Source organism: Mustela lutreola, chromosome 10, assembly GCF_030435805.1.
Source record: "Mustela lutreola isolate mMusLut2 chromosome 10, mMusLut2.pri, whole genome shotgun sequence".
Classification (NCBI taxonomy): domain Eukaryota; kingdom Metazoa; phylum Chordata; class Mammalia; order Carnivora; family Mustelidae; genus Mustela; species Mustela lutreola.
In genome coordinates, this window is record NC_081299.1 from 52,444,054 (window position 1) to 52,457,218 (window position 13,165).

Sequence of the window (13,165 nt, forward strand, 5' to 3'; positions counted from 1 at the left end):
GCCCCTAGACCAACTGGTAATAACTCTAAAGAGTGGTATTAGTAGACAAGGAAGCTTTTATATTTAACTTTATATACTTCTATGTACTTTTTCCCAAGTACATTATTACTTTGTAACTAAAACCTATTTTAAGGGATAAAATTAAATTTATGGTACATAATTCATTGTGTACATTTGCTATTATTTGTTTAACATAAACATAAGTGGAATTACTGGTTAAATGTAGTGAGGGGGGGTTGGTGTTCTTATACCCTACTCCTCACATCTTCCATTTCCGGAATAAAAAGAACCTCTGTCTCTAGGAGGAAAAGTCAGGAAACTTGTGATTGCTCTTCTTTCCCTCCCTCACTCCTTGAGTGACTTACCTATTGGAAAAATAGGGAATAAAAATTGAACACATGTGGCTCAGCACTTTCTCAACACTTTCTTTCCAGTTTCAACCCATTTTTCTTCAAAATGGGTGCCTTCTTGCTTTCTCCAGGAAGGAGACAGGCCAGCTTTCAGTTTGGGTGTTAAGTTCAAATCACGGTGCTTTTGTGGAGCTCAAGTAAAGCCATTGATCACATGCATTCTCCATTTCAGCCTTACCTATAGTAGAGTTGGTGTTTTACTTCCATCTTTCAAAAGTTAGGTCTGTTTCATTATATATGAGCTTGGGAGGAGGGGAGTGTTATTTATTAGCCCCAAACTTCAAAGGATGGCTCTATATGGTTCTAAGTCTTTAGATACGTAAAGCCAAGTTGCCTTTCGGGATGTTACTTACACTTCCACCAATAACTGTGTATAAAGTCCTCATTTAGCACTCCAAATCTGGGCACTCCAAATCAGAGACATTTTTTTCCAATTTCATAAGAATGTCACTGTTATTTTAATAAAAACTTCTTTGAATACTTGTGAGTTGAACCATTTTTTTCATGTCTGTTGATTACATTTCTTATTTTGTGAACCATCAGACTTAACAATGTTATTATATTGTATTAGATATTGCAAATATTTCCCTTTGTCACTAATTTTTAAATTTTTCTTATGCTGGTTTTTTATATATGGGATTTAAAATTTTTTATGTAGTCTTATCCTTTGAGATTTTTCCAGTTACCTTTAAACTTAGATGATCCTTTCCCCAAACAAAATCAAATCATCATTTTAATTTTTTTTAGTTATTCCATAGTCTTATTTTTCATATTTAACTCCATTCCTCTTTTAAAATACTGATTTAATTAATTTGTTAGGGCATAGGCCAAGCTTCTCTATATCTTTCCAATCTGTGTATAACAGAACAAAGCTGGCAGGGTGGTTTCAGCATCCTCAATGTGCAAGTGTCATTTCTAGATATAAGACTTTTACTCTGGGACCGTTTCCAGACAGTGGGAAGGGAAAAAAGATAAAGAGGGCAAAACAGCTTCCTTCAGGAAGTATGACCTAGAAGTTGCATGCTTGCTTTCTGCTGATATCCCACAATTACAACTTAGTTACATGGCCACATCCTGCTGGGGAAAATATGGACAACCATGTATTTATCGAAAACCACACATAGGGTGGAGACAGGGGCAGGCATAGTGCTCCTTATTCCAGAAGAGATGGAAGGAAGGAAGCCTAAATACCAAAGGATAATGAGTAATTTGCACAGCACTTGTTAATGTCATTGGTTGATAATCTTCTTTTGTTGCTGAGTCATAATTGCACTTTCAACATACAACAATTTTAATACATAGTAGGATTTGTTAAAGGCTCGTATCACATTAATCTCATGTCCCACCCTGCGGTTCTAATTATTGTAGTTTTATAGTACAGTGTCAAATCAAACACCCCTTTTTACCTTTTAAAATTTTATTTTCAGTTTGTAACTTTTTATTGAGAGATTTTTCTATTAGAGTAGAAATGTTTCTCTTAGTCATTTACAAAAGCTTTTTTTATATCTTAGTAAGAGTATTATTGATAATGATAATCTGTCATTTGGGAAGATTTGCTACACGTCAGGTACTCTATTAAATACTTTATTTTTTAATCAGTGAAGGAAGGTACTTTTTTGATATGCCCATTTCACAATTTAGGAACATGAGACCTAGAGAGGTAAAGTTAAATTGTTCAACATAGCAGAGCTGACAGGTGGGGGAGTCAACATGCAGATCTATGTGTGTCTGAACCAAAGTCCATGCTTTTAACAGCTACACTCTATCAGCTGTCAGTCACATTCATTGAAGATACTTTTTCTGCTTTGTCTTTTGCTTTCTGATGTTGCCTGTGCTATTTTGATGTTCATAAATTTTAAATAATAATTGTATTATATGTGTCAATATTCATGTATTACTTTAATACAGTAGACCAAAATACTGGTCGGGCCTGTATAGATTTTTTGGACGACCCCAATAAGTGGAATACAAGCTATACTTTGAGCAGCATCTTACTAACCCTCCAGGTAAGAACAGATTAATATAATGGTCTCTTTAATACTTTCAGTTATCCCAGTTATTCAAAATATAAGGAATGGGATGTGCAATGAATATTTAAATGATTGAAGGATTTGAGTAAACTTATTTAAATCAACAGCATTTTATGCCAAGGCTATAAAATGGAACTTATAAAGATTATTGTTTTAAAGTGAAATTGATAGTTCATGCCCTTTACAGTGAAGGAATATTTATTTTATTTTAAAAAGAGCTTTATGATTTCAATTGTAGAAATTTAGTCTCAACCTTTCTTTTGGCTTCTAACTTTATAATACTGGTTATGAACTTTCCTCATTCATGAACCTTGCCTTCCTCAGAAAGGTGAATCAGATGACTACAACTTAAAATATTCAGCTTTATTCTTTATTCCTTACAGTGCTAGCTACTTGCTCTTTTATAAACTTTCATATCAAATCCAGTGATTTATTCTTTAATTCACTCATTAAGGCAGAGATTTTTTTCCTCCCTGCAGACTGATGCCTGTTTCTGGAATGGCCCTTTGCCCCCTTGATTCATGGTCCTTAGAAGCATGCCTCAGTGTTCTGTTATTTCTGACCCTCCAAAAAACCTCCTTTCTCAACTGGTGCTAAAATAAATTATTTCAGTGCCACTTGCTTTGACCACCTATAATCAGGCTCAGCGATGTTTCTGTGGACCTACCAACCCCCTCGCAAGCATGTACGTGCTCTCTCAAATAAATAAATCTTAACAACAACAACAAAAAGGAATAGTAAAACAATGTGTTGAGGCTCAGCAGGCAGTCTGCTTGGAATTCTCTCTCTCCTCCCACTGCCCCTCTACCAACCCCATTAATACAACTTATCCAGAGCATGCTCTCTCTCTAAAAAACGGGGTGGGGGGGGGTGGAATGGAAAGGAAAAGAAAATCACTGATAGTCATAAAGAAAAACCTGAACCCTACTGTGATTATCATTTCCCTCTAATGTTTTCTCCCATGTTTTTGTTTAAAATCTTGTTTTAAAAAAGTTGCACATTCACTGCAGGTTAGCCTCAGTTCTATCGCCTGACAAAGAATCTACTTGTTCTCACACCTGGGCTTCATACTCTCCCTAACAGCACTATGGAGCCCCACTCCTATTATATCTTCATGCTGTTCTTCACTCACAGTGCTTTGTTCAATCCAGGTTATAAAATGTTTATAGAGGGTCACCTAGGTCATGATCTCAGGGTCCTGGGATCAAGCCCCACATCTGGCTCCCGGCTTAGCAGGGAGTCTGCTTCTCCTCCTCCCTCTACCTCTCTGCCTGCTCATGCTCTCTATCTCTGTGTCTCAAGTGAATAAATAAAATCTTTTTAAAAAATTATAATAGAGTTCTCAATTCTAAAGTTACAAACCCAAGCAAGTCTTGAACCTTAAAAAGTGCTCAGTCCAGTTTCTGATTGGCAATCCATTTTCTCCTTCCCTCTTGCTCAGTCTGGGAAGCAGCTGCATACATTGGAAGAGTCCTCCACTGGGATGCCTTTCCTGACCCTTTTCAGAGGTAGAATAGATGCCTTTGGCGTTTGAGGGATTTCTTTTGTCTCCCATCCACTTAGTGGTACTCCAGGCAAATTTCTATGAGAGGACTGTAATATTGTAATGCACATACTGTTTTCTTACCTGCCTTCGCCTATTAGACTGCAAGCTCCTCAAGGTCAGAGAACAGGTACAATTCATCTCTGATTCTCCAGTACCTACCTAGAACAATGCTGACAGTAGATGTTAAGTAACATGAATAAAAGAATGAACCTGAATTTTTTACGTTGTTCCAAAATATGGTTTATATGTATAAATTATTTGACCTATTTATTTTCTACTTATCATTTTATCTCAAGTAATTTTCAAATTGCTGCAGTTACTGTTTTAATGATTATTTAATACTCCTTTCAAGGTCATGCTGCCCAGTAGAACTTTCTACACTGATAGAAATTTCTAATATCTGCAATGTCCAATATAGTAGGCACTAGCCACTAGCTACTGTGCACTTGAAATGTGGCTAGTGTAACTGAGGAGAACTGGGTTTTTCATTTATTTTGTTTAATTTCAATTTAAATAATCACATATGGCTGATACCTGCTATAATGGACAGTACACAGACCATAATTTTTGAATATTTCCCTTTGAACAATAGGTGAAACATATGTATAATTATCACATTGTTATTCAAGGGAGTGGCATTTGAAATAGTGTTTAAAATATTTTAGTCTAAATATACTAATCATCTCCTCCTAAAATTTTTATAATCTTATAAAAGATTATAAGAACACTTGTACTTCAGTATATAGTGGAAAGGTAAATAGTAACACCATCCATGAAAGGAATTCCAAATACATGGGCTTTAACTAATTGGAAATTACAAATTGTACCTACTGTTGCAGTTTTATACTGATGCTCCAGTTTTTTGTCCTTGTCCTCTGGAAAGCTGCTTATGTTGTTCCACACTATCACATGGCTAATTTAAAGTTGGACCTTGGGACACCTGGGTGGCTCAGTCAGTTAAGTATCTGCCTTCGGTTCAGGTCATGATCCCAGGGTTCTAGGATCAAGTCCCACATCAGGCTCTCTGCTCACTCACTATAGAGCCTGCCTCTCCCTTTGTCCCTCCCCCTGCTTCTGTGCATGCTCGCTCACTCTCTCTTTCTCTTTCTCTCTGACAAATAAAGTAAGTCTTTAAAAAGATAAAAGTACCTTTTCTTTTTACCATTTTAGTAGGGTGTTCATTTTAATTTATTCATTTTAATTCATTTTAATGATTCATTTTAATATATTTAAGTTCTTAAAAATCATTAAGTATACTTAGTATCTTGTATAAACATAATATGAAAAGGTCTTAGACATAGTGTCAATGCAAAGACTATTGAATAAACTTTACCAGATGTGCCTCTCTGAGTAGGATTATCACTCCAGCCAAAGACTAAAGCTTACTCTTGAAGATAAGTTTCATCTGCTTCCTGCCCACTTTGAGAGGTATAGTGCAATCCACACTGAATCCTTATTTAAGCAACTTAGAATATTCTTGGAGATATAGCTCAAATGTGTTTTCCAAACAGAAAAACTCAATTAACAGCAGTAAATTCTTATTGCCTTTGAATTATAAAATATCAGATTATTGCTTTCATTAGTGATGACTGCCATCATTTCTATGACACTTAAGTCACAGTTATCCACTTTGACCTTCATTTACACTTAAGTATTCTGGTAGTTATTATTTGGGGTATATTTAATTATCCAGTTTGTGTGTTATAATATTCAAAATACTGAAATTATTGAACAAATACTTGCAGTTTGGGAAAATAATAGTTTTGAGGTGCTAGATAAACAAGATTGTGGTTTATCAGAACTATTAAGTTTTGGTTACTACTGGTCCCCTATTTTGTCCAGATGCACATATACTCTAGCAGGCAGAATTTTATTTTATTTTATTTTATTTTATTTTAAGATTTTATTTATTTGAGAGAGAGAGAGCACAAGCAGGGGAAGGGGCAGAAGCAGATTCCCTGCTGAGTGAGGAGCCTGATGCAGGGCTCAATCCCAGGACCCCATGGTCATGACCCAAGTCAAAGACAGATGCTTTACCGACTGAATCACCCAGACAGCAGGCAGAATTTGAAAGATAATCTCTCCAAGACTTTCATCCTCTGGTTATTTAATCTAATCTACATACTGCTGTAAAAGGGCTTTGCAGATGGAATTATGGGAAGGTTATATGACCCCTTAACAATAGAAGAGGAAGGTGGAAAGAGTAGAAGAAGAATGGCTGTGGCAGGAGGGAACATCAGGGAGATTCCAAGCATAAGAAAGATTTTTCATACCTTAACTGCTCTGAAAAATAAGGGTCCAGTTGTAATTTGCAAGAGACCTCTTGGAGCTAAAGATAGCTCCGGGCTAACAGCCAGCAAGGAAACAGGGACTTCAGTCCTACAAATGCAAGGGACTGAATTCAGCTTACAGACAACATGAATGAGGTTGGAAACAGACTTTCAGAATCACTGATAAGAGCCCAGTCAGCTGACACTTTGATTTTAGTCTTACTAAATCTGGAAAAGAGAAACCAGACTGACCACCCCAGACTTGCTACCTACAGAAATGTGAGACAATGAATTTGTATTATTTTAAGTTGCTAAATTTGTGTAAGTCACAGCAGCAATAGAAAACTGTAGATACCGAATTCATTCAATGTTCTGGAGAGATGTTGAAGTATACACAGTATACACAGCCTTATTACATACATTTGTTTATCCATGACCTAAATATGATCTTATTATAAAAATTAAACTTGGTTTTTTTTTTTTAATTTTATTTATTTATTTGACAGAGAGAGATGACAAGCAGGCAGAGAGGCAGGCAGAGAGAGAGGAGGAAGCAGGCTCCCTGCTGAGCAGAGAGCCCGATGTGGGGCTCGATCCCAGGACCCCGAGACCATGACCCGAGCCAAAGGCAGCGGCTTAACCCACTGAGCCACCCAGGCACCCCTAAACTTGTTTTTTAATGGAAATGTTTCACCGTTTCCTAATGTTTAGTTTCCTTTCTATATAAATTGAATTTAAGTTCACATGATAGAAAGGAATAGGCTAGAGGAAGGAACTTGTAACTTGCTTTGATCCCAGTGTTTGTCTCATGTATGTGCAGAATAACACCAAGACAGACCAAGTTTCTTGAGACTAGAATCTATGTATCATTTGTCTTTGTGTCTGTCTCCAAATAGATACATAGTAGCCATGCAATAAATGCTTGTTACTCTTGTATGTGTTGGCTTGTCTTTCTACTCTAGCAAAAGAGTTTACTTTAAAAACTTAAAGTTTTATTTTTTTTTTCCTATAGGTTATGCTTTCTAATCCAGAGCTAGAAAATCCAGTGAATTTGGAAGCAGCCCAAATGCTGATTGAAGATGAATCTCTGTATAAACAAGTAGTTCTAAGACTTTTCAACCAACCATCACAATGTAAGAGGTGCTTTTTTTTTTGTTTTTTGTCAATTATTTGTTATGCATTTATAGAAAATAAAGGACCTAACAAGTAACTATTATAAAAGGGACTATTTTCTGTATCCATTCAAGTAATGAAATCGTACTAAGATTTCTCCTATTGTACCTCTTTGTCAAGCCAGTCAGTTATCACAAAGTCTATCAAAAAGTGGTTATTCTTTAAAGGTTATCAGTGATCATAAGCTTAGCATTTTTAAATGTTATGGTCATATGAATGGGTGGTGCTGACTGAAACTTATTTCCCCATCATAAAGATACGACATCTGATTTTAACCCTTTGATCTATAATGGATATTTCCCAGATTTCCCCTGCAGGAGCCCTGATCTTACTGAACAGGGACTTCTTTCCTTTTGCTTAACAAAATGTTCAGCTTTTTGTTCTGAAGAGTTCATCCCCAAGATATTTTTTCTAAGAGTCCATGTGGAAATGACATCTGAGGCTCTTCAGTCTTTCTGCTTTACTGATCAATGTTTTTTTTTTTTTTTTTTTCCTTTTGATACCCTTGTTTTGCTCTCTCTTATCCTGCCAGTGACCTCTTCATGACTTAGCCCAGTGTCTCTACTGCTTCTCGGTGCTTTCTGCAGTTAGCAGGATAATGCTATTGGTTCCCTGTGCCCAGAGGCATTCATCACAAATGAGTGTTGGGGCCCAAGTGACCCATAGTTCTTTCCTCTCTGTCCTGCCCTCCTTCCAGCCATGCACAGCAGCCAGGCATAGTAGCTGCTATCATTACCTCCCTAATACAAGCCCTGCTGTTCAGACTCATTCTGCCAAACTCATCTCTCATGTGCTTTTTCTTCAGATGTCCCCTGTTTCTTTTTCCAGTCCCCTTCCAGGGCCTGCCAGTCCATTATCTAGGGTTGTACAGTTGTGGCCAAGTTCAAGTGCTCCTCTACAGAGCTTTGCATCTGATGGAAATCAAGCAGTGTTGATCAGGTATCCCTTTTGGTAACTTCAAACATGTCATGATTGTCTTGGAGTTCCTCAAACATTCCCTGACAGTTGTGAAGCTGGTTTGTGCACAGAGGAATCCTCTTGCTTCATTCTGACCACATTTCTGACCTCCCAGAATACTGTAGCATCCACTACTGTGTCCTCTGTGCTCAGTTGCTATTTGTAGAATGAATGAATGAACAATTTATATCACTTAACCCTTCACTGAGCCCTGCAGTGCTATCATCATGAAGAACTATTCTATAGCAAAGCTATATTCATAGTCTGGCAAGTGGAAATTTAAAAACTGGTTTTAAAGGATTGTCTATAGTAAATGATTCTGTGCAATAGATTTTGGGTTTTGCCTGCCAAAAGGAAGGATGAGAAAGAAACTGAAGAGAAGTCAGCCCTTCCTTTGTCCCCCTGCCTAGTGGATGCCATCCTTCACTCCTTTCCGTTCTCCAGTTGTACCAAGTCAGACAGAAAAGCTGCCCCAACTGCCAAATCATCTCACAGATGAACAAGAGCAAATAGTACTTTGGCAGGTTTTCACTACATTCTTTAGTTATGGTGGTGAAATATGTGGAAATCCAAGACAGCAGTAATCAGCCTGCTTGCCATCTCAGCCCGACTAGGAGTGGTAGCCTCGGGTGCCATGAAGAGAGTGACTTCCTGCAGCTTCCAAGGGAAGAAGTGTCCATGATACAACAGGCGCAACTGCTCAGGGACAGGGGAGAAGTTGCAGAAAATGCATGTACCCTAAATTAGATGGTAGTCTACAACTGTGTGGATTTCTGTGAAAAAATTGCATCCAGTGAGAATTACTTATAACAATTTGAAAAAAGGTCTCACTAGAATGCTGCAGGAATCACCCTTCAGGGCGCCTGGGTGGCTCGGTGGTTTAAGCTGCTGCCTTTGGCTCAGGTCATGATCTCAGGGTCCTGGGATCAAGTCCCGCATTGGGCTCTCTGCTCAGCAGGGAGCCTGCTTCTCTCTCTCCCTCTGCCTCCCTCTCCATCTACTTGTGATTTCTCTGTCAAATAAATAAATAAAATCTTTAAAAAAAAAAAAAAAGAATCACCCTTCATATAATTTCAAAATGCTAACAAAGAGATCTAGAAAAAGCATAAAGGAAATTACTACCTTTTTAGATAACACAAAACTGGAACAGATAGTTAATTGTATAAATGAGAAACTCAAGAGGCAATGAACTATCATCTCTGTAGGCATCGATTATAGACCAGAACCATGTCCTCAGAGTAGTGTCTGGTTGTAGGCACTGAATAAAAATTTATAGAATTTATTTATAGAATGACCAAATGAAAAAATATCTGTAAACTTAGATCCTGATTTTATGTCCTAGTTTACACAGGCTTTCACATACATTTATTCATCTGATCCTCTGCTCCTTCCTCAGTAGGAAGTGGTTGGCTCGAGGCCACAGAGAGCAAGCTGTAGAACCAGAACGTCAACCTAGGCACTGCCCTTCCCTGTGCCTCCATATTTAATGGGATGGGCATAAAGCATTCATTTGGGATCAGAGGATTAAAATCTCCAAGTAAAGAATGGGAGAGGCCTGACTTGATAGCAGAACTCTATGAAAAAATTCTTGCGGAGCTATTTGATCACCAACTTAATGTTAGCCACTCACAGAAAGTGCCATTCCACGGAGCATGTGTTGTACGGTAATTCTGCGCTGCTCTGATGTGCTGGGCCTTCACCTGGAACACCGGCTTGCTCAGTGTGGAGCATCACGTTTCCTGAGCTGAAGAAACCGTGTATGTTCAGCGAGTGGAAGAAATGACCCAAGGCAGTTGTAAAAGCTGTTTTCAAATATTTGAAGGACTTTCATATAGGAAAGGGAAATTTCTTCTGTTGTCTCAAAAAACCTGACATAGCTACAATCAGCTGCACCTTCTCCAGGCCTACTAGGTTGTAGCCTCTATAGTCCAGAATCTGCAGGCTTAGCCCTGCCTTGTGCTAGAACCTATCTTGACTATACGGGGGTCTTTTCCCTCATCATCAGTGGTCTGGAATTAATTTTGTTACCCTAAGCCTGAGTCCAGTGTTTGGTACGCAGACATGCAAATGCCTCTCCTCCTCAAACATTCCATAATGTGTTGTTTGCCTATCTTGAGCAGCTAGGTCTTCTCGACCTTGGTGTTTTGACAAGAACACACCGAGCTCTGAGCTCAACCTGTAAGGGCCTACTTAGCCAGAGCGAGCCATTTTGTTGTTTATGCAATAAACTTAGATTGAACCTTACCCTTCCATCCAAGAGGAAAGTGCTTAGAAACAGAACTGGTGAAATATGACTGACCAGCCCCTGATAATGGAGCCCACATACAAGGACATGTCCGGCCAGGTGGAAACGTCCAATCAGTAAAAGCGCACGTATTACCACGTATTCACCCACCAAGGATGAACCAGGCCAGGTGGAAACGTCCAATCAAGGGAAAGCGCACGTATTACCTGCCAAGGAGTGTGAGCCCCGCCTATCAGGTGCCAGACAAAGGCTCCCGATTCCAGCCAAGGTCATAGGCTGAATTAAATGACTATCATGGGGTGAATTGTAATTCAATTGGCCACCTGTGTGTGGCCAGGCTCAAACACATGGCCTTTACTCTATAAAAGTTAGTCTGTGAGACTGGGAGGGATCGCCTCTTTGCAAGAGACGGCCCTGGCCGGTCAGTTTGATTCTCGATGCTTGGCACGAAATAAAGCTTTGCTTGACCTTCGCTTTGTATCAGTCTCGTCCTTTTGTCTACTGACCCTTTCAAACCCAGCTGGTGGAGGTCCCGATGACCTTCCCAAATCCTGTCATCCTCTTTTGGACCTGGACCCCCTCTCCCTTACTGATAGTGAGGGTGCTAACATATACCAGACTGCCTGGACAGCCCCGAGATAATTATTTCTAGCACACCCTTTGACGCTGTGCTCCAGTTTGCATAACAAATTACAAAATCCATTGGGTGCCTGATTGATCTGTCCTATAAGCAAACGCCATAGTAGTTACAACATCCCTGGTGGTAACACCCATCCAGATCCCAGCTGGCCAAACAGGAAGAAGAATTTTCTAAAAATTCAAGTTGCTTAAGAATTGAGAAGGTTGGGGCGCTTGGGTGACTCTATCATTATGTGTCTGCCTTGGGCTCGGGTCCTGATCCCAGGGTCCTGGGCTCATGCCCTGCGTCACATAGGGCTCCCTGCTGGGTGGGAAGCCAGTTTCCTCCCTCTCCCACTCCCCCTGCTTGTGTTCCCTCTCTCTCTGTGTCTCCGTCAGTCAAATAAATAAATAAAATCTTTTAATTAAAAAAAAAAAAAAGGCATTGAGAAGGCTTGGGGCACCCGGTGGCTCAGTGGGTTAAGCCTCTGCCATTGGCTCAAATCATGATCTTGGGGTCCTAGAATGGAGCCCCGGGTCAGTCTCCCTGCTACTCAGGGAACCTGCTTCTCCCTTTCCTTCTGCCTGCTGCTCCCCCTGCTTGCGCTCTCTCTCTCTCTCTCTCTCTGTGAAATAAATGACTAATTTAAAATTAAAAAAATAAAGAGAAGAGAAGGCTACCTTGGGAGGTAGTATCGCTAACAGCCTGATTTGAGAAGTGGTGTTCAGTCAGTCAAGTTTAAGAGCTCTTTTTCACATGTTGTAAGAGAGCTTCTTGTTCAGTGTCAGGAGCTAGTCTAGGGAATTTTTCAAATACCTCCCAAAGTGGACTTCAGCTTGTTTATAAAGCTTGGAAGAAGGAGGCGAAAAGATCTGGAAGGAGATAACGCATAACTACTGTCTTGCATCTCAGCTTCTGCTTATTGGTACTTATTTTCTAATGTGTCACAGGGATTTTATACGAGCCTATATTGTCCTTTTTTACCCCAGTCTGAGTAAATTTTTGTTTCTATGTGGTTATATAGTCAAATAAAATTCATTTTGTTTATCATTTTTTTAAGGCACAAGGTTTATATAATCTTAAAAAATCTTTGGTTGAAAGAAAATAAGAGTGTAAAAATGGTAAAACTCAGTAACAGTGGCTATACCTAACATAGTATTTTTTCTTTGAGCTAGGCATATTCCTGTAGCTTTTGTTAAATAAAAGAGTCGTGCTAATGAGTTTCAGATACTTACCTGAATAAACTGTAATATAATAACTGACAGATATTATGACAGAATGATAATAATAATGGAGAGGAATTATAGAAATATCAGGGAGATTATAATACTAATTTACATTACATAGCTTTTAAAACCTGGTCATTGTGCAAATAAATCCCATTCTTCTTGTGGTTAGGAAGATGTTGTGATAGGCATTTTGTTCCTTTTTCAGTCCAAGCTTCCAATTAGTTCATTGGGTTTTTTGTTTGTTTCATCCTCCTAACAGTAGAACAATTTTAAAGAAAATTTTTTCTATGCTTAAAGTAGGTAATGACTCAGAAGTTTTCTGGTTTTGTTTTATTTTGCTTTTCTCTTTAGAGAGATTGCTTTTTGTTGTTAGGTATAGAAATACCTCTTCCCCTGGAAAATATACATTCTGGATGTCAAAGGAAAACAAATTTAGTCCAATAGCACAGCTTGTGAAAGAACATGTGCTTTAGCACCTTCATTCAGACTCAGTTTGGTTGTTGATGACTGCAGTATTGTTTGTAGACATCTTGTTACGCACAGATGTGAGGAGATGTGGAGACCAAGTTGAACTGGATGGGGAATGTGGATCTACTTGGTGGAGTTACAAACCTTTATTTTTCCTGTTTGTATTTTGTTGTACCAGATAGTCCAGTAACTTTCAGCAAAGTATCTAGTTGGTAGCT

The 13,165-nt window shown here is 38.7% G+C and overlaps 1 protein-coding gene across 9 annotated transcripts in view; it reads left to right on the top strand.

The window, feature by feature from the left end:
• The window catches only part of UBE2U (ubiquitin conjugating enzyme E2 U), a 57,788-nt gene that overhangs the window by 6,156 nt on the left and 38,467 nt on the right, over window positions 1-13,165 (top strand). For 6 of the 9 annotated variants that reach the window (XR_009345293.1, XR_009345292.1, XM_059137175.1 and 3 more), the window contains exons 4-5: window positions 2,319-2,416; window positions 7,269-7,389. Coding sequence is in view for 7 of the 9 variants with exons in the window: in XM_059137175.1 (XP_058993158.1) it covers window positions 2,319-2,416; window positions 7,269-7,389 (219 nt within the window). In the remaining 2 variants the exon portion in view is untranslated. The remainder of the gene's footprint in view (window positions 1-2,318; window positions 2,417-7,268; window positions 7,390-13,165) is intronic. The other 3 variants (XM_059137179.1, XM_059137182.1, XM_059137181.1) reach the window with 1 other exon arrangement.